A 27,999-nucleotide genomic window follows, 5' to 3' on the forward strand; every position below is an offset into this window, starting at 1 on the left:
TGCTTCTGTTTCCTCCCTATAATTTACTACTTGGTTTTAGTTTAATAACAAAATAAACTCTAGTTCACGGTCCTCATAAAACCTGCAGGCAGGGAAACAGCTACATAAGTCAGAAACATTCTGAACTTTGAGAAATGAAGATTTTGAAGTTGGATCTTGGTGGAAATGGAACTGTGAAATTAAAAGGCATACTGAGTTTACCAGTCATTTTTGCTGAGATCAGGATACCAGACTCAACTTGCAAACCTCCTGGGGGCCTGTTTCATCAGCACACTCAACTGCTCTTGCTCAGTTTAATTTCAGAACATTTATTTGTGTTGACTGTTATTGCCAAGTGATATTATATTGCAAGGGTTCTAAGGTGAATTTAATAGTGCTTCTGGAACTTTCCTAAAGAAAAGAAAACACTCTTAAATATCAGATGAGGTTAAATCTACACAAATTTTGGCATATTTTTGATTTCTGTTTTTTTTTTTTTTAGCAAACATTTCATTTAGTAGTGAGGAGAAGGAGATGTAGAATTATTGAACATGGAATGCATCGGTTTAGGTGCCTGTTACACATGGGGATTTTTATGACTCAGGAACAGATATATGAATAGGTATTTGCATAACTGAGGAAATGGCATCTTTGTTTCCTTTTTCTTTTCTTTCTTTTTTTTTCAGTTCTAAGAATGGAACTTAGGGTCTTATATATGGTAGGAATATGCTTTGGCCATTTAATTAACATTGCATAAGAATGGAACTTAGGGTCTTATATATGGTAGGAATATGCTTTGGCCATTTAATTAACATTGCATAACTGTTGGAATGTATAATTTCAGCCTGAGGGTTGTTTGCATGGCAAATTAACCAATGCTTAAAAACCCAAACAAATGGGACAAGTAAAAGGAGACAAGAACAGTATGTTATATAAGTAGAATTTAGTAGAACTAATTGGAGCTAGTGATCAAGAGTCCAGATCTTGTTATCTAGCATGCCTGGTCTCATTTCCCAGCTTTACTACTTATCCCTGTGTAATGTAGTTACTACTTCTTGTGCTCCAGTTTCCTATCTGTAATGTAATAGTATCCACTTCTTAGGTTTATTAACAGGACCTATTTAATACATGTAAAGCAAGAGAACAACTTGTGACACATGGTGATCGCTGTATAATTGTGTTATGACTATTTACTATTATCATTTATTCCAAGTCCTCTGGATTTTAATCCAGTACTTTATTTTTTAATATACTAATATTACCTATAAAATAAGGAAAAGAACCTAATCTGTAGGCTCAAATATATTATTCTAGTAAAAAATTATGTATACACGTATGTGTGAGTGGATCCCTAAATAGTCTATATTTCAAATAATGGTAGAACAAGAAACTTCAAATAAATATCTGTCTTCTTCTAGACTATTGTAGGTGCCTCCTAAGTAGTATCTCTTTAGTCACCACTCTTACATGGAGTTTCTTTTCAAAGAAACATTGGAGCTTCTTATACTTGTAGAATTTTTAAGGTCACCAGTGATAAAGCCAGATGTTTTTTTAAAAGATGTTTCTCAAAGAAACGTTTCAAAAAGCAAGCTTATTATAGACTGTTGACATCAATTATATGTAGGGGACTTTAGATTTGACAGCTTATTAGTAGGAGTCACCGATACAAATATTAGCCCCAAGATCAGGAACATACCTACAAAAGCTATGTATTTTTTTAAGGGATGTCAGGTTTTCATCACTGAGCACAATCAGCATTGAATTTATTGTTTTAGTTTTCAAGAATCTTGCTCTGTTCAGAAAACCAAAAAAAGTGCCTTCACCTAAAGGCCAAAATGTAAATGTGTGACACATATTTCCCCTCAGGCAAGTGACTCACTGCAGATGCAATGACAAGCTATCTTTCTGTTTGATAGTTGATCAGTGACCTGAATGTGTAACTGCAGCAAATCTGCAATGCTAGGAGATTAGATAAGCAAGATTATCTCTAAAATAAACCTCTATTTTTAAAAATGATCTGTTAGTCCAGCCAGTTTAATGGCTATCAAAATTTGGAAAGAGCATATTCATAAATTCACTTCATTCTCTCAGCATTAATTTTATGGCACCCATTAACTACAGTCCCTGTGCAAGGGGTGAGAATATGAAGACCAAGAGATATTGTCCTTGCCTTTAGGGCATTTTCAGTCTTTGACTGAGATGGACCCTAAACAAATATTTGCCAAAATAGAGTTGAAGCAAAGTGTTATAGGAGCATGGAAATTTGGGGAAAACCTTGCCAAGAAGATTACTCACTTAAAATAAGTCTTATAAAGAAAAAGAGAATTTCTGGGGAGAGAAGAGAGGGAAGGGTATTCTATAAACCTCGATAGAGCTTACATAGGAATAGAGAAGGACTAACGGCATGGTTTGAACAAGTACCTAAATATTCATATGTTGGAAACGTAATCCTCAAATCCATATGATAACAGTAAAGGGAGACTTTTGGGAGGTACTAAGGGTTAAATGAAGGCATCAATGTAATGGGACATGATGGTTCTATTGGCTTTATAAAAACAGGAAGAGAGACATGAGCTAGCACCCTTGCTCTGTTCTCTGCTACGTTATGATATAGTAAGAAGGACCTTACCAGATTCCAATGACCATGCTCTTGGACTTCTCAGTCTCCAGAACTGTGAGCTAAATAAACCTCTATACTTTTTACAAATGACCAGGTCTTAGGTATTTTGATATAGCAATGAAAAATGGTTTATGACAGATATATTTGCAGCATTGATTAGAGAGAACATTTCATAGAAAAGTGTGGTCAGAATTGAACATGATGGTACAGAGCTTTGAATACCCTCTGGGAAGTTATGAACCCCATCCTCAGCCAAAAAAGTACCATCACACTTTATTTTATTTTATTTTTGCAGTGCTGGTGATTGAACCCAAGGCATAGTGCATACTAGGCAAATGTAATGCCACTGAGGTACACCTCTACCCCGTACTTTAACTTCTGCCTTACCAGTCTAGTCATAACCCATGTGGTTTTTCAAAGGTGGCCATGAAAAAAATGGAAGCCCCAAGATCATCTACCCTTACTATGTGATTTGTAATGCTCTGGAAGGACATGGAACATCTTTTGAAATAAATCTTGATCTGTCTATTTTGAGCTTCCCATGAGTTAATGAACTTTTGGGGTGGAATTGGGCTTCACTTAGAATAGAGGATCATAGCTGAGTCTAATTTACATTTTTGGTACAATTTAGGATTTTTAAACAAGGTCTGAGAAGTCTTTAGGCTTGCACAAACTCCCTCAACTTGGACCCCCTCCTCTGTGTTGGGCTAAGTTCTTAAATTCTTTGTACCTCACTTTTTTCATCCATAGAATGGGGATAATAATTTTACCTACCTCATGGAAAAATTGTGAAAAGTAAAATGTGATAAGGCATATAAAACACTAGCAGGGGTGCTCTATAAATATTACCCCTTCCCCACCCCCCATGGTTGCCGTCTCTCTCTCTCTCTCTCTCTCTCTCTCTCTCTCTCACTCTCTCTGGATATAGTCTTCATTCTCCCTTGACTGAGTAGCCCTTGGTTTACCTTAAAGGCATCTCTCTCTTTGAGATCACCCCCACTCCCCATTCTCCCTTGAATATATATCTATTTCCCTAAATAAGCCTCTGCCTATGCCTAAAAAAACCCCCAAAAAACAAAAAAACTCGTCTTTCAGTAAAACTCTGAATAAAATACTATCTACAAATAATAAAATAGTATTTTATTACCTATATAATGAATAGTGTGACCAGCAATTTAGAGCTTTTTTCAAATTGTTAACATCTGAAAGTATAGGAATCAATGATTTGTGTTGAAAGCTATTAGGTGATTTTAAAATTTATTTATTTGTTTTTATTCTGTTGTTCTGTATTGAACCCAGGTCCTCTCTCATGCCAGGTAAGTGCTCTACCACAGAGCTTCATCCAAGCTCCATATTTTTATTTATATAGACAGTCATGAGTTTGCCCCATTATCTTTAGTTCCTGATAGACTCATAGGGTTCATTCTAGTTCTCTCCTTTTCTGTATTTGTAACTCTTTGAGGAATGAGAAACCAGGCTTCCATTATCCTTAATATATTTGCTTATCTGATCACCTTCCTGTACATAACCAATCTTTCATGGCCACTTCTGCCCCTTTCCCCTGCACATGCCCTCTTCAGCTCACTGAGGGTCTGACTTAAAAAACCCAGGTCTCTCCATCTCCCTCTGCTGCCCCCAGGGGTGTTCTCTTAATCCCACTCTGGATCTGACATTCTGCATCAGGCCAACCCTCTCACCCCATGGGAGATCTTGTCTCCTTCATTTCTGGTGACCCTTACCAACAGCCCTATCCCCTATACTCCTTTGGATACCTACTTTGTTAGTTGTACCCAATAGCTCTAAGACTGTATTGTTCCAGAAGGAGATGAGCAGCGTAAGTGTTTGGGGTTTTCTTAGGGCATTTTGCTGGTACTATTTCTGACATCTCTTGTAATGACATTTTACCTAGGTCAAGAACTGATCAGAACCACTCAGCACACCCAGCCATGTGGCCAAACTGCAAGATGCATGCAGACATGAATTCTTGCTTAGCAAGAATTCTCTTCCTGTTCATTAGCACAACAGGAAACCAAGCAGTGGGTAATTAGATAGGTTTTCCTTTCACTTCTAATGAGCATTAAGTTAGTGGTAATGACTAAGAGAAGGGCTACTTACCTCAGATTTTCAGTTTGTGTTTTAAAGTTCTATGTATCTAACTGGGTTTCCATTGCAAATTCACTCATGTATAAGATTGGAATTTGGCTTCTTAATGAGCTTCTTTGTTGCTCCAGCTACCTTAAACTTCTTCTCATTAGTTCCAGGGTGCAATATAGAAATATATCATTTCTGCCCAAGAGATGCTTGTATTAATAAAGGACATTTGGGGCTTTTGTACATATCATTGTAATTTCCTTCTGTTGACACAGAAAATCTTAACCACACCATGCACAAGCCTTTGAAAATACAACTACAAGAAATAATGGTTGTAGCTCCTCTGTTTTGAAGACTTAGAAGCAGCAAGGTATGCATTTTCTTTTCTTTTTTTTTCCCTGCTAGGTAATAGCAATGGACATTCATACACTTTGACATTTCCTTGTTATGAATTTTGCTGAGACTGGCTTTTTGATGTAAGGAAGGCACTGCTGTATTCAGGTTCTAATGATTTGACTTGTTCCCATAGTTTTTGCTGTTTGTCTTTTAGAATAAAGACAACTAAGATGATTCTTGATTCAGTACAAAACTTGCACTGCCTCTCTTGGCTATTTCTGTGGTCCATCAGTGTGGAGAAATAGACTACAAGTCCATTAGACAGAAGATCTTGTGTGACAAAAATAAAAACTAGAAACCTAGTTGGAGACGGTCTCATGTCATGGGAGCTCTGGAAATAGAATCAGGAGATTTTGTGATTTTGTCCTTATCTCTGGGACTAACAGTGCAGAATGTTTGAAAGTTTCTTAAGTGACTTAGGCCACCTGAGGTATTAAAGTAGATAAGCAATTTTAAACTGTGCTTTGTAGGCACCCAGGGCGCTGTAGGTCCCTCAGATCTGCCTCAATGGCTTCTGGTGGCAGGTCAGTAAACTGGGAGGATAGTCACTGAGAGGGATATGAAGGGGTCCTTGCCCTAGGAATCTCCCTTGTCTTTTAAATAAAGCAGCAGCTTTGTTTTCATATGTATTATGTATTAGTTGGTCCTGAAGGATGTTCTTTTAAGAAAGGCCTCTGTAATAAGAAAATCAAATTGAACCAGTTCAGAACCACAGACTCTGAAAGACCCCTCTAGCTCTAGTTAGTGGTTTCCTGTGATATTTATATATCTCACATGCTGGTTTATTTTGTCCTATGAGATGAGACCAAAGCGTCAATCTGGAACATGAATTCTTTCCATTTTGATGAAAAGCAGTGGTTCCCTGTAGGATGTGGGAATATTGCCCCATATGTGGTTCACACCAGTTATGAAGATGAGAAGAGACAGAAGCAGCTAAAGAAATGTGGTTTTGCATGTCACTAGTTCTACTCTCCTGCATTTTCTTTTAAGTGTAGCAAACTTCTTTGATCTCTCTGTAGAGTAGCAGCAGCAGCAACAGCAGTACAAGGGGACCCCACATTTTTCTGTTGCTTTTGTGCAGAACAGTTTGGAAGTAAGAGTAGAGGGAAACTTAGCAGGAGGTCCAGATGCTGCCTCTTCTAACTTCAGAGCTATCTAATCAGGACTGCAAGGAACAAACACACCCACAGTGAGACTGCCAGCAGTTTAGTTGTTTACCCAGTGAGACCTGGAGAGTTTTGGAGCTCTTCTAACATCACAGACTACCTACATTTGTTTCAAGGGAATGTGTGCTTTGAGCTGGTGGTGGTGATGAATAGTATCTTTCTGACACAGACTAACTCTCTTATGTATGTCCTTTGTGCGGTGGAGATAAGGAGGAGTAAGAGATGAACATGGCAAACATTCAGTGTGAACAACCTTTGATAATTCACCTAAAATTTTTTGGTATTGAATCTACTTAGAGCAGTATATTCATTACTTTTTATATAAAACTAGAATTCAAATTAATTTAGTATTGAACATGAGAAAAAAAATCAGATAAATGTCTTATTTGTCTTTGTTAATGAAGAACTGTTAAAAAATAACAAGAAGCCCTGTTAGAATATATAAAAAAAATCCAGGGTACTATGAGTCTGTTGAATACATTTCCTTCTTTAAAGATTATAAAGTCTGCTGGAGGGTGTGGGGAGTGCTGCTTAGAGACAGATGTCTAAAATAAATAATGCCAGATCTGTGGTTTACAGACTTGTCAAATTCATGGAGTATTAAAGTTGAAAGGAGAGACTCACTGTCATGGTCAATTTTATGTGTCATGTGGACTATGCTGTGGTGCTGCCTGTTTGGTCAAACACCAGTCTAGATGTGCATGGAAGTATTTTTAAAAGCCATGATTAACATTTAAGTCAGTAGACTTAGTAAAGCAGATTTCCCTCCACAATATATGTGAGCCTCATCTAGTTGGTTGGAGACCTCGAGAGAAAAAAACTGAGGTCCCTAAGCAGGAAGGAATTCTGCCTCCAAACTCTGTTTTGGACTCAGTATTGCAACATTAATGCTTGCTAGAATCTCCATCTTGCCTGCAGATTTGAGACTTGCCATATGAACCTCTCTTCCTCGATATATATGTGTATATATGTATATGGTGTGTGAGTATGTACACACACATACACACACACAAACACACACACACACACACACACACAGTCTGTTTCTTTGAAAATTCCTGACACATAGGATCGTGCTTTTAATTTGACCAAGGACTTAAAATTTAAAAAAAATCTAAAACACCAAATAATAAACCAAATAAAAAAATATGAAGACCTATCATCCATTGTCATCTTCCCCTTAATAGGAAAGATGTAATCTCAGAATAAAGGAAAACTCTGATTAAATAAAGTATGTTCTAGTAAACAGCTTACCACACCACCTTCACACTTCTCATTTTCCGTGCACAGGTGGAAATGTCACTGTCATTAGGAATTGTGTTCTTGGGTACCCATCTTCTGATGGTGTGTCAGAACCATCCATGCCACTGTTACTCCTGAGAGAGCATCACTCCAAATAGTTTCCCCTGATATAAGAATGTGGAAGAATAACAAGTTGTCAAAACTTTTATAGTGCTTTTCCTTCCCTTTCTGCAACCTACGTGCTCAAAAATAGTATGTGGAGAATTGTGTAGCTTATGTACTAGGTTGACCCAGCTGTCTTTTTTGCTATAGCTGATAATAGAAAGATCTTGCTGTAACAAGCTTCTTCAAGGAAACCACACTTCCTTTGTGCCTTAGTGGCTCAGTACTGCTGTTTCTGCAGGTGCTGGGGTGATTTTCCACTGCAAATTTCTTAACCTTCATATTATCTGTAGAATGTGATTGCCGGAAGTTCCCCTAAGGATCAAGTTCACTTCCATTTTCAGTAGATGAGAGCACAGAAGTGAAAAGAGGTAGAAAGGTGCCCAGTGTGGCAGAGAAGGACTAGAACTGAACTTCCTGAGTGTGAGGCTGGCAATCCCCTTGCTCATTAGAACTTCCTCTTCTGCCTTCCTTACTTTTCAATTCAATTGCTCTTTTCCCCTAAAATGGCTTGCCTCCTTTTACATTGCCTTTTCTTTGCTTTGAAGTTATAGATCTGAAACTCTGAGGTTGGCTGTGTCTTGGCTTTCATCCACATTCTGTATGCTGACCTATAATCTTCTCCAATTTAGGTCAAGTTTTTCCAGAATTTATTTTGGTAAATCTTGATACTTAACTAACCTATAAGGGCTTGGCCTTTGAAACAGTCTTAGTTCACTTTTGTCTCTATAGCGGGCAAATGAAATTATTACTTGAAAAGAATTAAGTTAAAGCTACAGAATTCTAATTTTTCTCCACACACCATTTATACTAGCTCTTCAAATTTCTTATTTTTCCAGCACTTGCAATTTCATCTATTGAGTAGGGTTTCTGTGGATATTCTTGAGCCACACATTTATCTGAGTTTCAGTTTGTTTTCAGTAGCACTCTCAGTTTAGTTTACTCCAGTTAAAAATATACAACAAAATATGAATGCAAATTTAGAGAACTTCATCCATTGGTGATTCATAGACCTCAGTTCCCACCTTTTCTGAACAGTCCAGCAAACTTCCTGTGGTAATCTGGGCTCCTCTCACTACTCTGGAAGAAACTGTGAAGCCCTTCACCATTTCCCTGAGCCTCTGACTCCATTAGCTCTTTCTTTTCTGCCACAGAAAATAAAGGCAATCAAGTAAGGATTTTCTCAACCTTCTCTCCAATGAATTTCCTTCAAATACACTCATCTGCAGTTTTACCTTTTTCTCAATGTCAAAGCCTGAGGTGATCTTAAACCTCATTCAAAGACAAGTCATTCTAGGGGGGGATGTCCTACTCCGGCTCTTCAGGTCTTGATTCTTTTTAACTATTGCGACCTCTTCATCTTTCTACTATATCTGTCATCTTAGTATTTACTCATGCTTAAGTACTTTCCAACTTAAACAAACAAACAAAAAACTTGGACCCACATCCTGACTGCCTGAACTTTACTTTGGCTAAACTTCTTAAAAGAGATCCTACCCCAAATCCAGAGAGATCACCTGTACCCACAATTAAAAAAAAAATAAGTAGTTGTAGATGAACAGCATGCCTTTATTTTATTTCCTTAGTTTTGGTGCTAAGGATTGAACCCAGTGCCTCACACTTGCTAGGCAAGTGTTCTGCTTTTGAATCCCAGCCCCAGCACCCACACTTCTATCCATTGTGATCCAATTTTGTTCCCAGAGATCTTTTAAACTGTTCTTAGTAAATTCTTGGTTGATAAATCCAATGTACATTTTTCAATTTTGATTTTTTTTATTTGTAATTTTTTGGCGGGATCCTTTAGTTGACCAACAGTCTTATTGGCTTCTATGTCCCCTGGATCCAAAGTTTGTAGGGTTTGGTGGAGTTCCTGGCACATAATGTTTTGATGAATCGAAATGGAAAAAAAAAATGGATCAGATGGCATAGGCTATAATATCTTGTTTGAAAGATCTTTGAATAGAAAAGCAGTATCACATTCTTTTGGAAAGTGAACTATAGGGCAATGGATGGTTTGAAGCACTGGTTTGCTAAGTGCTGTGTGGAACCAATTAAAGGAAAAATTCTTGGGCTTCACTCCTGATCTACTGATTCAGAAAATCTGGAGGTGAGGCCCACTAATGTGCGTATTTGATGAAACACAAAATTTAGGGAAACACTGGTTTAGAGGAGAAATGAAAACAGCTATCAAAAGCTATAAAGTCTGGAAGGTGAAATAGAGTGAGGTACGTGCAGAGAATATGTAGTAGTTAACCACTTACTGAATAGGGGGCTCAGACATTTTGGGGGATTAGGGTTGGGGAGCTACTGATTTAGAGGACAGACAGCCCCGGTACTGTCCATGAAATCTGTCATTCACTCATTCATTCAATAGATGATTACTGGAAGGCTTGGTATTACCAAAAACACAGGCCGACCCCTGCATGATCATCACTGTTCTATTAGACCACTCCTTCCAAGATCCTTGTAGATAGAAACTGAGCCATTTTAGTTATTAGTGGCAGACAGTGGGGTTTCTCTAAGACACATCTCTGTGAACACAGAATACTCAACAATCAAACTTAACATATGCCATTACCAAGAGGTTTAATTTTTCTTCACAAAAAGTTTCAGCTGATCCAATAGGCAGTCATGAGGCCCTGAAGGAGTTTAGATATCCAGTGGCTCTCAGTAGTACAGTTCTACAAACCGGTTTCCTAAGATCTCCGAGGTAGGAGTGTACTAGATATAGAACTCTTGATTGTAAGCTAGAGAAAGCCAACTAGTTGATTTAGGCTGAAAAGAAATGTAATCACGGACAAAAATCAATCAGAAAGCTGGGAAACCACAGGAACAATGGCAACTAATTAGTTAGGTTCATGTCAAATATACACATAGCAATGGCTACTATTCAACACCACATGCCAGCTCACCTATGGCCTCACTGAATGTGGGTAGTGGCTATTGTGCCCTATTGATAATTAGAACTGATGCTTTCAACATGAACTCCCGCTTATCCAGTTTTTTTTTTCTTTCCCTCTTCACTAGACAGAGAAGGATGTCCCGTATGCAAAGGAGGTTGGGATATGAAATTTTTGCTTCTAGAGGTGGTTTGGTGGATTGTGACATCCAAACTCTGGGATGGGATTCATATGTGGAGGAATGATTATTATTATTATTTTTAATTAAGAAAGAAAATCCACTGACGTAAACCTGCAGGTCATAAGCAATTTTCAAGTTAGAAGGAACTTAACACATCATTTAGATTAGACTCCAAAAGTAAACCCCCTTAAAATGTTTTTTAAAAACCAATATCAATAAATTATATAAAAGGGCATTTTTTTCTGTCTATAGCTGCCCCTCCTATTTTATTCAAACTTACACTTGCTTGTCAACCTCTAAGATACCTACAAAAAAATATTGAGTTCTATTGTGACATTAAACAAACAAAAAAAAAACAAACTATTTTAATAGTTTTAAAAATTTCTAGAAGACTGAGCAACTGAGCAGGAACAAAATTTAGTGAATCCAAGATTAGAAAAGTCAAGCTGAATTTACTTTAATGTCACAGAGTAGTTAGAGCTAAACAGGAGAACTTTGTGGTCTGCTATCAACATTTTTTTTTTTTCAAACCAGACTCTTTAGTCTCCATTTCCTGAAAATCAAAGTACTACGACTTAAAAGTTTGAAGAGTTTTTCCAGGGTTAAGATTATTCTAGCAAGAAAACGTAGGGGAAACACTTGATTGGCACAGGTAATGATTAACTGGATAGGAACTTTTGGGCAGGCACAGTGTGTCTGGAGGTGGATCACTGGGGGCATCCCTTTGGGGTTTATATTTTGTCTATGGTGAGCAAAGCTGTTTCTTGGTGGCCATGTCCTGAGCTGCTTTCATCCCCCATGCCCTTCTGCCTTGATCTGTCCCAGAGCAGTGGAGTTGGCCCTCTAGGGACTGAGATCTCTGAAACTATGAGCCCTTAATAAACTTTTCTCCTCTAATTGTTCCTGTCAAGTCTTTTGGTCACAGTAATGAAAAAGCTTACTAAAACATGATCTGAACAGATACTTCTCAAAAGTATAAATGGTCAATAAAAATATATAAAAAAATGCTCCATATTTTTAGCTGTCAGGGAATGTGAGTCAAAAACTGTACTGAGATTCCAACCTACTACAGTTAGAATGGCTATTACCAGAACTAGAACTGCCCCCCAACCCCCAAATCACAAATGCTGATAAGGGTGTGGAGAAAAATGCTTATATACTGTTGGTGAGAATGGGAGTATGATAATTAGTACATGCACTATGGGGAACAGTATTGGGGTTCCTCAAAAACTAAAAGTATAACTACCACATGATCCAGTTATTCTACTACCTGGTTACATATCCAAAGGAAATGAAGTCAGCATATAAAAGCAATACCTATAGGGGCCGGGGATGTGGCTCAAGCAGTAGCGCACTCGCCTGGCATGCGTGCGGCCCGGGTTCGATCCTCAGCACCACATACAAAGATGTTGTGTCCGCCGAAAACTAAAAAATAAATATTAAAAAATTCTCTCTCTCTTAAAAAAAATAAAAATAAAAGCAATACCCATATACCCATGTTTATTGTGTTACTATTCACAGTGGCCAAGATCAGCAATCAGCCTTCTTGCCCATTAGATGAACAAATAAAGAAAATAAGGTATATATAAACAATGATGTACAACTCATCATAAAGAATGAAATCCTGCCATTTGCAGGCAAATGGATAGAATTGGAAGACATATTAAGTGAAATAAACCAGGGCGAGTTTTGCATGTTTTCTTTCCCAAAACAACAATCAATTAATCAAAAAGACCTGAAAGCAGCAAAGGGACTCTTAGGTTAGGAAAGGGGTATAGGAGAGGGTAGAAACGAAAAAAACATGATATATGCTTGTATGGAAATGCCACAGTTAAACCTATTAATTTGTATAATTAATCTGTGTGTTAATTACAAATTATTTTTTCTATTAAATGTTTCAATTCTCAAATATTTATTCATAATCTGCCTCTGATCTTTTGAAGATTTACCTCATTTTAAATTGTTACCACAAACACATCATATAAAAATAACTTTAAGTATTATTAAAAGGGCAATTTGTTATATCCAGATTCATAATGCTAATACCACACAAAGAATATTAAAAATAGATCAAGATCTCAAATATTTTATTTTCCTATTTTTAATATTCTTTAAAAATCCAGTTAAAAAAAATTCCTAACAGTTTTATTCTTAGTAGTTCAAAGTGGAAACAACCCAAACACACCCATGAACTTCAGAGTGGAGAGAGGATAAACAGACTGATTTCAATACATTCATACAAAGGAACACCAGTCAGCAAAAAATGGGAATGCTCTATTGATCTAACATGCACTACACTGAGCTAATATGAATGAATTTCAAAAGCATACAGATGAGCGAAAAAAGTCAGAGGCAAAAGAGTACATACTGTATGAGTACACTTAAAATTCTAAGGCAGGCACAGGAAAATTATGGTGATAGAGATCAGAACTATAGGCGGAGATAGAGTGAAACAATTAGAAAGGGGAGCAAAGGTAGTAATAACTGAATACCTAGATACATTTGTTAAAACTCAAAACAATGTCCTTTAAACAATACACACTAATTTATTTATTTTGCAGTTTGTACTTGCCTAACACATTATTAGGCAAATACTCTCCACTGAACTTCTCCCCTAGCCCTGCACTCCAATTTAAAAAATTACACATATATCCAGTAAGTCACAGGAATCCTTTGAATCTTTAATTCCTGCTTCTGGAATCTTGGGACACAGGGACTATCAAGTATCAAAGACAATGTAGAAAGAAAAAAATAATGTAAGAGTCTCATAAGCCTTATTTTTTGGGCACAGTGTTGGGGATGGAGCCCATGGCCTTGCACATGCCAGACAAGTACTCTAATGTTGAACTATGTCTCCAGCAAGACAATTCTAAGTGAGACTCCCTAAACATGAAACATAACTCTCATTACAAGTCAACTTTTAAAAAAACAGGCACTCTTAAATACATGCGCTGAAGGTAGCAGATAACAAAATATTTATTTTATTGTAAAATTAAAAATAGTAGACAAGCATATATACAGTTCCAAAGCAGAATACAAATATATAAATTATTGCAATTTTCAAAGAAAATATAACAAATAATGTCTAAATAAACTTTTTTGAAACAAACCTAGTTTTGACCATAGCAGTTTCATTTTCTTTTTTCAAATGTCTTAGCACAATTTTGTAAAATATATTTGTAACATCAAGCAAGATTAGCTCAATGATCATAGTATATGTTACTCAGATTTAAAGCAAGATTTATACATACAGACACATTATAAAAGTAGAAATGGCATTCAACAGCAATTACTACCAAATACTTTCTAAATTGCCTCTTTTGAAAGTAGTAGGATAGGGAAAAAAATTAGACAAGTTTAAACGAATCTAAAACACTCTTTAGTGCACTTGGGGGAAATTCAATTAACACTTTTTTGGGGGAAAGGGTAGTATTCATCTCCATGATTTTTTGTTGTTGCACTTTGGTAAGTTTAAAATTCAAAATCAATGAGATGCACTTCTAATATGAACTAAACTAAAAACAGCAGAGAAAGATATGTTATAAACTAGGTGTTAAAAAAAATTAATGGTACCAACTTGCAATAATATGATTCACAGCAAAGTAATCATATAACCATAGCCTGAAGTTACTTAATACGTTAGCCTACACCATAACAATGACAAACGTGAAAAGCAAATATGGAGATGCAAGATGGAACCTCAATATCCCAAACACAGAAATGTAGCCCTCCTCCTTTGTGCCAAATCCCATTATCTTATTACTCTGCTAAATAAATGCTCCTTTAACCCATTACCACTTAACTTCGCAAGCATAACTTTTTGAGAGCTTTATCTCTTACTAATTTTTACCACAGATTTCCTCAAATAATCATTTCCACAAATCTGAAGTGAAAAATGCAATCATATACTGAAATCAAATCAGTTATGTTTGCTTTACAGTCACATCTGAACAGATGGTATCTGAAAATCTTATAGAATATTCAACTTAATATGTACTTAAAATACTCAAATATCTTATTTTAGCATAAGCAATAATAACATGTCTATAAATGAACTGGCAAAAGTCATAAAATATAACACTACAAGGATTTTACACAATATTCCATTTAAAAGTTTTCATGTACATCTAACTTTACAGTTATTAATCTGAACCTAATAGACTATACAAATAGTTTAAAATTTCTACTTAACTTTAGAGCTCAAACATTTTTTATGACATTTTACAATGTTAACAATGAAAGCAGACTTCCTCTAAAATAAAACAATAAAATCAAAATAGGTAAACTTTAACACAAAAATAGATCTAAAAAACTTATTTAAAAAAACTAGCAAAAACTGATAAGTCTCAACAGTGTAAACACCAAGGTAAACAATTATTTAAAAAAACCCAAAACACTTTAAACCATTTTCAATGGCAGAAATACTGTAAAACAAAACCAAGAAATCTATCAAGATGACAATAAAATATATTTCGATTATATTTTTGTAATAATTTTCCAACATGAACTTTCTATTTAAAAATAACTCTTAAATGCATATAAAAATGGGCACTTTATGGTAAAATGAACATGTACTTTGAAAAACTAAGAACATCTCTTTGCTCTGATATCAGCATATGGGAAAGAAACTACATAATGGAATAGAACATCATTTGGCTGCCTGAATCATGTTACTGGTATCTCAAGTGCATGTCTTTTTAAGGACTTAGATATTAATACCAGGATCAATGGATAAGATGATGAATCTCAAAAGTAAATATTACAACAATTTAAACACTTTATTTAGTTACTTATCTTTTTGTGATGCTGGGTATCAAATCCAAGGCCTTACCACATTTGACTTCCAGTTTTCTAAAACTCAATTTGTCTAATTACAAAACTAATACCCCCTCAAAAAAAAGCTCTGAAAATGTCAGTAGTGTCTCACTAGCAGTGTTTTTTTTTTTTTTTGCCATTTTTGAAACTGAAGCCATACGTGAGATATTTTTCTAAACTTTCTCAAAATGTACTAACAACTGTACAAAACAGCCAAATATGGAATTTATGATTTCATGTTCTCTCAAGTTATAATTCAACTCTGTTCCTGAACCTTATTTTAGCATACAATACTTGCATATTCAATCAACAAAGGATGAGAATATATACGTTTACCAAATATTTGGATAGACTGCTATGCAAAATATTTCAAAATTTTTTTCCTAGAAGTTCATCTGAGTAAGTACTAGTGTGAATACCAGCACCATAGACAGTTTAGGAGCACCTTTCCCTTGAAAACAAGCTTAAGCAGAACTATCTAAATGGAATAAATAGAAGTCCTCAATTAAACCTTAGTACATGCACAATCCTACCCAATCATTCTGAACTCATTAGTAAAAGCTATGTATTTGCCAAAAAACTCTAAGGGATAAGCAAACATTTCCTTTGGATAACACTACTGTATTTAGGACTGTACCATATGGCTCATATTCTGGAAATATGCTACTACTGATATGAAATGCAACACATCCCAAACTTTTATGACTGTCCCAAAGTTATCTAAACAGAAGCCCAAATATGTGCAACTACTCAGGCTGGTAACATTCTTAATGAATTATGCTAAAAAAGAGTAAAGTCAAATTTGAAAATGTAACCATAACAACTAAGCACTAAAATACTAACTGGCATAATCAGCACAACTCTTTAGTCAACGTATACATTTGGATATTTTCATATTGCACGTATTCAATTTAAAGCTTATTAAAACTAAGGCAATGCATCCACATTCCTACTCCCTGGATTTTAAATTCATTCTGGATGACTCAAAGAATTGAGAGAAACTGAAAGAATATTTCAAGAGCTCCCTATAAAAAGCTTGACAGTTATGTCATATTTTAAAGAAAAATAAAATCAACGAGATTAGCAATTATTATCCTCAGTCCAGTTTCATACATCTTAGCATTATAGAAAGTTCCCTTCAATGAGACTGAAGAATATCTTTGTGTACTTAAATACTGTTTGTGTTTAAGACTAAAATCTGACCCAACCTAGGATAAGCTGCCAAATTTAAGCAGAAGTCATTCATATCTTTATGTATGAGGCTGCTGAGTGAATAGACAGACTTCTCTGTAGATTCTTTCAACCAAAGGATCTACCTCATAAATACATTCTAAGCACCAGCAGAAAACAGAATTTAGAATCCACTGGTATTTTGCATTGATTATAGTATTTGCTGTAATACATTATTAAAACTATCTAACTGCTTGATAGTTTTAACTTAACATCTATTAGTTAACAACTCTTTGGAAACATCATAGGCAGCTTATAAGCATAACCTTCTAAACATGGGATTATTGAATTAGAAGCTTTATTTTTCTAATGTCAAGCAATGTTATCTTAGATTCTAAAATTTAGAAAAACACCTTACAAAGCTTTCTTGGAACACTAATTTCAATGACACCGATAACAGAATTCGGACAATTTAAGAATTCTTGAAATTATGTGAAGTGGAAAATAAGTTTTTTCCAAAATAGGACACTTTCAAACTGAAGATATTACTTTGACTTGGAAGTGAGGCTTGACTTACTCTATCTAAATTTTAACACAACGAAGTCATTAGAATGAAAGTAATAATAAAGTAGAAAAGGTTTTCACTTCTATGGAGGCAAAATTAGGTTAGTATTTTCTTCCTAAGCCATCTCAGAACTACTTTTGTTAGAAAATAATAATGTATTTTATATACTTGGATATTTACTTTAAAAAGTTATTCTTATTTTCATAAGTTATTAGAAGTTAAAACAACTCAATTAGATAGATTTCTACTCCAAAATACATTTATCTTTGGAAGGAAAGATAACAAATGTAAAAACATCATATTTAAGAGAATAAAATGAAGTGATCTGAAATATAGGTGAGCATATTCACACATATAAGTGTAAATATACAAAGCCATTCAAATACACATTTACAAAGAGAATGAAAAGGTACCTAAAATAGCATTTTTATATATAAAATTTTTTATATTAAAATATTGCTCATAGTAAATAAGAGGTGCTTATTATGAATTCCATTTCCCTTTTAAAATTATCTTTAGTAATTCAGGCTAATATATGGAGTTTGTTAATCTATTGTTTTGACAATAAAATAACACTGTAACAGTATATTTAAACATACACGTGATAAAAGTTAGGAAGAGGCATTTAGTGATTATGAGAAAGATTCCCAAAATGAAGCCAAATGATTATCCTAGAAGACTAGGGTATAATGATCTGCTTTATTAGACAAAGATGTTAAATACTGTGCCTTAAGCTTTGCAAATTTAATGACCATAAAAAAATGGACCGTAACCTTCTTTAAAACTTCTTCAAGTTGCATTCTTGGCAGACTGATAAAAAATAATTAGTTCAGTTGTTTATGGGTAGGTGTGTCTTCATTCCTGTTCGTCCTACTTGTAGGCATGGTAACTTGGAATAGTTCTTGAGAAGCTGTTCAATGGCGACATGACGGACATGGAGCTCTGAAGATAAAGAATCTTTTTCTTGTACTTGATGTGTTAACTCTTCAAATACTTCTGTAGAGATTTTAAAAAATTGCCTTTTTAGTACACAGAAAACTAAAGCTAATCCTATGACTTATATTTTCAAAATATATAAGTACTCTGAAAGGAATGCATTGGGAAAATTTAAGCAATTAAATTGAATTGACTTCCAGGAAAGAGCTGGGTTCTCAAAGATTATTTAGTTCTGATCATCCTTGGAAGTCTCTGTAGTTTGAAATTTAAAAGAGTCACAAGCAATAACTACAGACCCACACAGTAGAAATGGTGGTTACCATTATAGCTGAGCCACTTCTCAATTAGGATCTCTAAATAGGTTTCACCAATACACAATAAAATTTATGTGTGCATAGAAAGTGCCCATTAATGTATACGGGGTAAAAATGGGAGTTCATAACCCACTTGAATCAATCTGTGAAATATGGTATATTAAGAACTATGTAATGTTTTGAACAACCAACAATAAAATAAAAAAAAAAAAAAAAAAAAAAAAAAGAAAGTGCCCATTAATAACCAGGTCTGGAAACTTCTCTAAGAGGCTTTGGAATCAGATTATCTAAATTTTCAAATTCTTAGTCCTACTATTATGTACCTTAAGCAAGTAATTTACAGCTTCTATTCCAAATTTCTTTTATGTTTAAGATTGAAAATAATAGTGCTGGGGCACTGTGGCTTATGCCTGTAATCCTAGCAGCTCAGTAGACTGAGACAGGAACATTGCAAGTTCAAAGCCAGCCTCACCAACTTAGTGAGACCCTGTATCAAAATAAAAAATAAAATGGGCTGGGGATGGTTAAGTGCCCTTGGTTCAATTCCTCATACAAAAAAAGAAAAAAAAAAAAAAAGAAAGTAAACACTAAACAGGGTTACTGCCAGGATGAAATGAGATCATATTTGTAAAATACCCAGAATAAGTACTTGATGAATACAAATTGCTATTACTATCATCATCATCATAATCACTCTCAGTCTATAGTTAAGACTATTAGCTTTGGAGTTAAAAATGGTGTAGAATCCTTGCTCTGTTACTGATTGAATGGCATAACTTTGTAAAAAATGGCTGAAAGTCTCCAAAGTGCAATATCCTCACCTAAATGGGAACAAATTATAAAGAAAAAAAGAGGGAGATAATTGGGTAATTAGAGCTTTATTAACTCTTGGTGTTAACATCATATTTGATGATGGTAAGGAATTATTAGCATTTTAAAAGGTATGAGATAATAAGATTGTAGGGTTTTTCTTCTTTAATAAAAGTCATCTTTTAGGGAAAATCCTGGAGTGTTTATGGACAAAACAATATGTTTTCTGGGACTTGTTTTTAAAATAATCCACGCTGGAGAGGAAGTGGGGCAAGAGGAATGGATACAAGTAGAAATGAAGAAAAATTAGCTATGCATTGATAATACTGAAGCTGGTAAAGATGGGTAAAATTTCACTATGTTGGTGTCACTACATTTATATGTTTTAAAAATTGTTCATAATTAAAATAAAACAAGCAAGGCACTGTGGCACATTTCTGTAATCTCAGGGGCTTGGGAGGCTGAGACAGGAGAATTGCTAGTTCAAAGCCAGCTTAAACAACATAGGAGGGCCCTAAGCAACTTGGTGAGATCCTATCTCCAAAAAAGGGAAGGGGATGTGGCTGAGTGGTTAAGCACCCTGGGTTCAATCCCTGGTATCCAAAACAAAACAAAAATCAGGGCTAATATTATCTGCCTTAAAGAACTATCAGGGAGCACATCCACAATCCCTGGCACAGTAGTTCATAATCAGTAAAATGTTAGTAACAGGTTAACTCTAGTATCCATTTTTAATTAGAAAAGAAAAGGACCTATTTCCCCTGCAGTTCATAAAGAAGTTGTTTTCTTATTCTCTTTGCTCTGTAAACTAAAAAATTCAAATTTCTATTTTCCAAATATAAATGCTGCTAAAGCCAATGGTGTCTTGTCACAGAGGATTTCTGATTCAAAATTTTCATGTGAAAAAACATTTAAGAATGATTCTTTACCCTGGATTTGTTGCCGGAGCTTTGCATTCAGTTGCTCTACCTCACCAAGAGTCATCAAATTCACTGAAACATGAAAATACATTCATTGTTACCACTACAATATAATTTGCCTAATATAATAATATTAGTTGCCTAATAAGGTATCCTATTTTAAAAGATTGCAGTTATCTGCCAACGTAACATTAAAGAGTACCCCAGAATTCATTCATTAGCTCTTATAATATGGAGAACTTTTCAAATACACCTACCAGCAAAAACCACATTTGACATTTCTAGCAGTAACAACCCCTCCAGCAGAAGCAAAAGTTTCACAAAAAATATTTAATAGTAGGTCTGTTGAATTGTGGTATCTCCAATTCTATTTTAGGTTTTAAAAAGTGCTAGTCTTTACCCATCAAGTCCCTTCTGACTCTAAGTATCTGATTCAAAGTCAATTAATATTACCTTAGTTTCTGTGATTTTTATTCATATAAATAGACAGTTACTTTTTCTAAGTTTTAAATAAATGCATACATTATTTTTTAGCCTTTAGTAAAAATGTCAGATTTTTGCTTTTAAATGCCACCCCCAGTCAGTCTGGTATTGATTAGCAATGTGACAATGTGTATTAGCCAATAGTTGAGGCTATATTTCTGAACTATATGAACCCTGAACTTGCCAATTGAGTTTGCTGATTCCATTCAATTTAATCATTAAAATAGCAAAACAAATGATAGAGAACTCCCAAACATCAACACGTGAGACATACACATGATTATTCTAAAACATAGTGTTTTATAAGCTGCTTTAAATACAAATCATTTTTGCTAAGGTGAATCTTTTATTAAATACTAGGCTTAATCAATCTGTGGTTCTAAATCAAAATTCTTGACACATCCCTCATTTATAAAACTGCAAAAACCCAAACAAAACCCCTCCAAAACAACCAAACAATACATCCACCCCAAACTTCTGTTTACCTCTCTTCCCATTTCACTTACATTCCTCTCTGCTGTAATGTAGACTCTGGGTCTGGCCATTAGCGTCTGGACTTGAGAGAGTCTCTTCTTTTTTTTGTGCCTGGTTGTGACTGTGAGGCCATAACACGCTGTCATGGCATAAGGTGGCACCTGAATCTTGTAACACAGCAATGCCAAAGTCTGTATTTTCCCTCTGCTCCAAAATTGTTTGTGTACAGTTTGAGATGGCACCTGTACTTCCATCTATCCATTTTGCAGAATATTTTGGTACTTGAGAGTCAAACTGTGGGAGTAATTTTTTATCTGTTTTATGCCTAAAATTAAACAGATGATGTTGGGGATTTTTAGAACATTCGGAATCTGATTCCAGGTCTTTATTCTGTGCATACTGTACAATCCAGTTTATCTTCTTACTCAAAATAGTTTTAACTCCTTCATAAGTACTTTTGGTAAGTTTAGATCGAGAACAATCCTGGTTTGCAATTAAATGGTATTTTTCAAAGCAGTCTTTATGGCCCCTTAATGACTTGGTGTGCAAAAGATTAGATTTTGGTACTCCTATAGGAAAAAAAGAAAGAAACGTTTATGTTTATAAGCTACTTTAAATACAAATCTTAGTAAAATAGTCCCTTATAGCTTATAAATTAGAGGAAAAATGCTACAGAATATTGGCATTAATAATATAAAATGTGGCCTAATAACTTGTGTTTCAATTTAACTATATATTCAGTAATATTCTTAAAAAAAAAAAACAATGCCTTCCTAAGAACTTAATGATTCAATTTTAATCCTAGTCCATCAAGAGTCATTACAAAAAACATTACTGAACCCAGAAGTTTATTCTTCTTTTGGGTGTAGGGTACTGGAGATTGAACTCAGGGGTACTTAACCACTGAGCCACATCCCTAGCACTTTTCTGTATTTTATTTAGAGATAGGGCCTTGCTGAGTTGCTTAGGGCCTCTTTAAGTTGCTGAGGCTGGTTTTGAACTAGTGATCCTCCTGCCTCAGCCTCCTGAGCTGCTGGGATTACAGGTGTGTGCCACTGTGCATGGCCAGAACTTTATTGACTCCTGGCCTTTTCATCAATGCTTTCCTTATAAATCTTCCTGAAGTGCACACCTGCAAAAGTTTCTTTTATAAGGCTCAATATCAGAAATGCTCAAGCCCCTCCTCCCCCAAACAAAAGGTAAATCATGTTCTTAAATTACTAGTTCTGTTTTTATTGGAGAGATAACCAGATCCAGAAAATATACAATAAAAGTCTTAAAAAGTTAATAAACTGTTTGTCCAGTTAAAAAAAAGAAAGAAAAATGAAAGCATCTAATATTTTCATTTTATAGTAAAACTTTCAAGATAATTTTATCTTCAAGAAGAAATGCATTATACACAATTATTATTTATATAGCTGTAAGCTCAATCAGCCAAGATTGAGTAACCAGTACAATTCAATTCACAAAAATTCATTATATACCATAAATAATGAAATTATTTATATTCCACTTTATATTTCCTGATTTCCTAATAAACTATTCTAACTTGATTTTTTAAAATTTAGAATACATTTTCAAACATATAACAAATACATAATCATATGCTAAATTATCTATCAGTTCCTTCAAAAGTTATCTTAAGCTATGTGAGCATACCTCCTGAACATTAATATTATAGCCACATATGAACAACTGTTCTCATGAGGTACATTCAAACATCCGAACTTTGTTTTTTCCAACGTGCATAAAAATTGTTAAATAATTTCATAAGACTTTCCTACTTACATGGTAAGTACAAGTTTTATTTACTACTTTGCTGGTGACAATGTGGGGAAAAAGATACACTCATACACTGCTGGTAGGACTACAAATTAATACAACCACACTCCATAAAGCTGTATGAGGATTCCTCAAAAGATTAGGAATAGAACCACCATATGATCCAGCTATCCCACTTGTGGGTATTTATCCAAAAGAACTAAAATGAGCATACTACAGTGATACAGGCACATCAATGTTTAAAGCAGTGCAATTCATAATAGCCAAGTCATGGAACCAGCCCATGTATCTATCAACAGATGAATGGATTATGAAAATGTGGCATATATACACAATGGATTTTTATTAGCCATAAAGAAGAATAAAATTATAGCATTTGCTAGTAAATGGATGGAAAAGGAGAACATCATGCAGTGAAACAAACCAGATCCAGAAAGTTAAGGGTTGAATGTTTTCTCTATTATGGGAAAGCTAGAACAAAATAAGGGAAAACAGTGGGGGCAGGAAGGACAGAGCCCAAAGAAATCAGAAGGGAGATCAGTGAGGCAGAGGAAGGGGACCCAAGGGAGGCATGAGGTATAGGAAAAAATGAGCACTTGTGAAATGAAACTGACCAACTTGTTGTACTCTGTTATCTATATGAACGTACCACAGTGAATTCCACGTTATGTCTCTAGAGGAAGAAGAATAGGGTGTGGGAAGTGAGGCAAGTATTGAGGACAGAAATGGAGCAATTATATTCCACAAATACATGATTATGTCCAAATGATCCCCACTATATGACTATAATGCATCAATAAACTTTTTTCTGAGGGAAGATGGGAGGGGAGGAGAGCGGAGGGGGGATAGTAGGGGATAGGAAAGGTAGCAGAATACAACAGTCACTAATATGCCATTATGTAATAATGTGAGTATGTAACAGATGTGATTCTGCAATCTGTATTTGGGGTAAAAATGGGAGTTCAAAACCCAATTGAGTCTAATGTATGAAAGATGATATATCATGAGCTCTGTAATGTTTTGAACAATCAATAAAAAAATATACATGAATTAAAAAAAACTTTTTTCTATTTTTTAAAAATTTTATTTATTCTAATTTTTTATATATGAATGCAATTCAATTCATAGTACACACACATACAGAGGACAATTTTTCATGTCTCTGGTTGTACACAAAGTAGAGTCACACCACTCGTATCTTCATACATGTACTTGGGGTAATGACGTCCATTTCATTCCACCAACTTTCCTACACCCATGCCCCCTCCCTTCTCCTCCTTTCCCTTTGCACTATTTAAAGTTCCTCCATTCCTCTGATCCAACCCCCCCAATCCCATTATGGATCAGTATCCTCATATCAGAGAAAACACTCAGCATTTGGTTTTTTGAGATTGGCTTACTTTACTTGGCATTATATTCTCCAGTTCCACCCATTTATCTGCAAATGCCATGATTTTATTCTTTTAATGCTGAATAATATTCCATTGTGTATAAATACCACATTTTCTTTATCCATTAATCTACTGAAGGGCAATGGTACAGAATAGAGAACACAGAGACTAACCTATATAATTATAGTTATCTTATATTAGACAAAGGCACTAAAAATGCTCATTGGAGAAAAGATAGCCTCTTTAACAAATGGTGCTGGAAAACTGGAAATCCATATGCAACAAAATGAAATTAAGCCCCTGTCTCTCACCATACACAAAACTCAACTCAAACTGGACCAAGGACCTAGGAATTAAACCAGAGATCCTGCATCTAATAGAAGGAAAAGTAGGTCCAAATCTCCATCATGTCGGATTGGGCCCTGACATCCTTAATAAGACTCCTATAGTGCAAGAATTAAAATCAAGAATCAATAAGTGGGATGGATTCAAACTAAAAAGCTTCTCAGAAAAAGAAACAATCAGTGAGGTGAACAGAAAGCCTACAGAATGGGAGCAAATTTTTACCACATGCACATCAGATAGAACACTAATCTCTAGGATATATAAAGAACTCAAAAAACACCAAAAAAAAATCAATAAATGGGCCAAACAATCCCTAAAAAACAAATACCAAATGTCTTCTTTGATATAATGAGAGCAACTATGAACAGAGCAGGGAGGAAGAGCAGGAAGAAAAGATTAACATTAAACAGAGACATGAGATGGGAGGGAAAGGGATAGAAAAGGGAAATTGCATGGAAATGAAGGGAGACCCTCATTGCTATACAAAATTACATATAAGAGGTTGTGAGGGGAATGGGAAAATAAACAAGGAGAGAAATGAATTACAGTAGATGGGGTAGAGAGAGAAGAGGGGAGGGGAGGGGAGGGGAGGGGGGATAGTAGGGGATAGGAAAGGTAGCAGAATACAACAATTACTAATAGGGCATTATGTAAAATTGTGGATGTGTAACCGACGTGATTCTGCAATCTGCATTTGGGGTAAAATTGGGGGTTCATAACCCACTTCAATCTAATGTATGAAATATGATATGTCAAGAGCTTTGTAATGTTGTGAACAACCAATAAAAAAAATTAAAAAAAAATGGGCCAAAGAACTGAACAGACACTTCTCAAAAGATGATATACAATCAACAAATATATGAAAAAATGTTTAACATCTTTAGCAATTAGAGAAACGCAAATCAAAACTACTCTAAGATTTTATTTCACTCCAGTCAGAATGGCAGCTATTAAGAATACGAACAACAATAAGTGTTGGCGAGGATGTGGGGAAAAAGGCACTCTCATACATTGCTGGTGGGACTGCAAACTGGTGCAGCCAATATGGAAAGAAGTATGGAGATTCCTTGGAAAACTGGGAATGGAACCATCATTTGACCCAGCTATCCTACTCCTTGGTCTATACCCAAAGGAGCATACTACAGGGATGCAGTACATCAATGTTTATAGCAGCACAATTCACACTAGCTAAATTGTAGGTCCAATATAAACATTTTAAAAGATGTTTTTCTATCTACCTTAATAGATTTTTCTCCCATAAACCTAGCAATTACAACATCTTAAATCATTCATTTCCCTCCATTCACTGCAAATTGGAGTCATCATCATCATCATCATCTGTCTAGTTCTCACCTTCTCTAAGAATCCTTCTCTAACCAATATATCTTGGATAGTTTATTTAACAATTGCCTCTTTATTAGAGGTTATCTCTTGATACTAGGAAAGCTCTGTTTAAGAGGGGACCATATCTATTTTCCACATATGCATTCTCAGTGTTATTGTGTCTGGCACATAGCAGGTACTCAAGAAAAAGCAACTGTATTAGAAAAAAATTAAAACTATGTCTTAAAAAATCCCAAACAAACCTTATTACCAATTATCATTTACAGTCTACTACAATGAAGTTTTGCCAGTACTAGGAAGAATGTGCAGTTCTACCAGGCTGCTCAGAGAATAATTAAGAGCTTCTTTAAGTAAAGGTACACCTATATTTAATCTGACATATTTTTAAATATAAATTTACAGACAGTGCAAATATAAAGAGGGCTGTTTTACTATGTACACTGTAATTCATTCTTTGAGATTTGCACCTCTAACTTCTTTAGCTATATCAATTATACTAACATTTTCAAACAACTTAATTTTAAAGTTCAATTTGGACATGTTTGTTTTCTAAATATACTTTAAAATATCCCATGCAGTAGAGAAAACAAAAGAAAAAATTTTTAAAATACACTACTTCATATAACAAATTACTTTTTAGTCTAAAAAAAATAATGTAAGTAGTTCAAATTTACAACAGTAATATAAATGTCACTTTTTAAATTGAATTCTTGAAGCTATATTTTTTCCACTTCATCATTTCAAATTAATATGGGAGAAACAACCATTGCTATTATTAGAGATCTCAGTGAGTTTCTCAACTCACTTTTCTATTTTAATTGCATTTACAAGTGTAAATAGCTCTCAGCACTAATTTGTTTCTTAACCAGCTTTTGAAAAGGAATGAATTTAAATGTAATTAAATGAATGGATACTTTTGAGGAACTGAATTATAAGGAATTTCCAAACCAGTTCAAAGATTTCTTTACAATAAAAATTCTGAAGGCCAATGTCACATAGTAATTATTATGAAAATTTCCTTAAAACATGCCTGAAAGATACCCATGTCACTTTTTTGGTGAAAAGGTCATTACTATTAGAGAACCAATACCTTACTTGGCAACCATACTGATGTATTTTTTTTTTTAAAGTACTAGGTTCTTCTGGATAAAAATTTTAGAAATTTCTGTATGAACAGTGGCATTTTACAAAGTTAAGCTGTTCATATTGAACAGTTATTTTTTCTCAGATTTTTTTATATAAACCACTTATATACTTTGAAAACCCTCCCACTAACCCATCTGGCATGCTATCCCCACATTGGTATTCTTTAACTCTTTAAGGTAATTCTTTTATGTAAACTTAGTTAAACCCAGAGAAACTCAAAGGCTACTAAAATGTAAATATTTATCTTTAATTACCACTGTTACTCTTAAAATTAAGAGTATTTCTATACCTATATTTAATATGCCTATTGCAGTAATGCAACTTTTTTTTCCTAATAAAGATGATACTCCAAATAGCACAAAAAAGTCATAAATACCAAAACACTTAAAAACTTTTATCAGATATCCTATTATCCTCTGCCTTTTATCCCTAATCTCCCAAAGATCTTATTTAAAATATGGAGGTAATGAAGTAAGCAAAAGTAATCTTTCCTGATGGTTCACCAGCTAGTCCTATCAATGGCACTCTCAGCACTGTCTCTACACTGATGCTGCATAGTTTTATACTTCACATTCCTGAATCACACCATCTGACTGCCTTATGCATGTTTAGTTGTTATCAACCAGACTTTATTTTGAATTTAATTATTCTATCTTACAATCAAAGGAATGGTCTTATATACTTTGGTGCTCCATAGGTAGACTGAATATGAACAGTAGCTGGTTGTAAAGTTGTAAGATACATGTATCACAGCATGTCAACTTTAA

General features: G+C 34.7%; 1 protein-coding gene across 5 annotated transcripts in view; it reads right to left on the reverse strand.

Annotated features, from left to right (window-relative positions):
• Positions 1-13,695: 13,695 nt before the first annotated feature.
• The window catches only part of LOC308652867 (protein EURL homolog), a 30,067-nt gene continuing 15,763 nt past the window's right edge, over positions 13,696-27,999 (reverse strand). For all 5 annotated transcript variants that reach the window (XM_081300951.1, XM_081300947.1, XM_081300948.1 and 2 more), the window contains exons 3-5: positions 21,257-21,793; positions 20,277-20,339; positions 13,696-18,283 (exon numbers count right to left, since the gene is read on the reverse strand). In XM_081300951.1, coding sequence (XP_081157077.1) covers positions 18,117-18,283; positions 20,277-20,339; positions 21,257-21,793 — 767 coding nt within the window. In that variant the 3' untranslated portion in view covers positions 13,696-18,116. The remainder of the gene's footprint in view (positions 18,284-20,276; positions 20,340-21,256; positions 21,794-27,999) is intronic.

Source organism: Spermophilus citellus (genome assembly GCF_964194105.1).
Source record: "Spermophilus citellus genome assembly, chromosome: 7".
Lineage (NCBI taxonomy): Eukaryota > Metazoa > Chordata > Mammalia > Rodentia > Sciuridae > Spermophilus > Spermophilus citellus.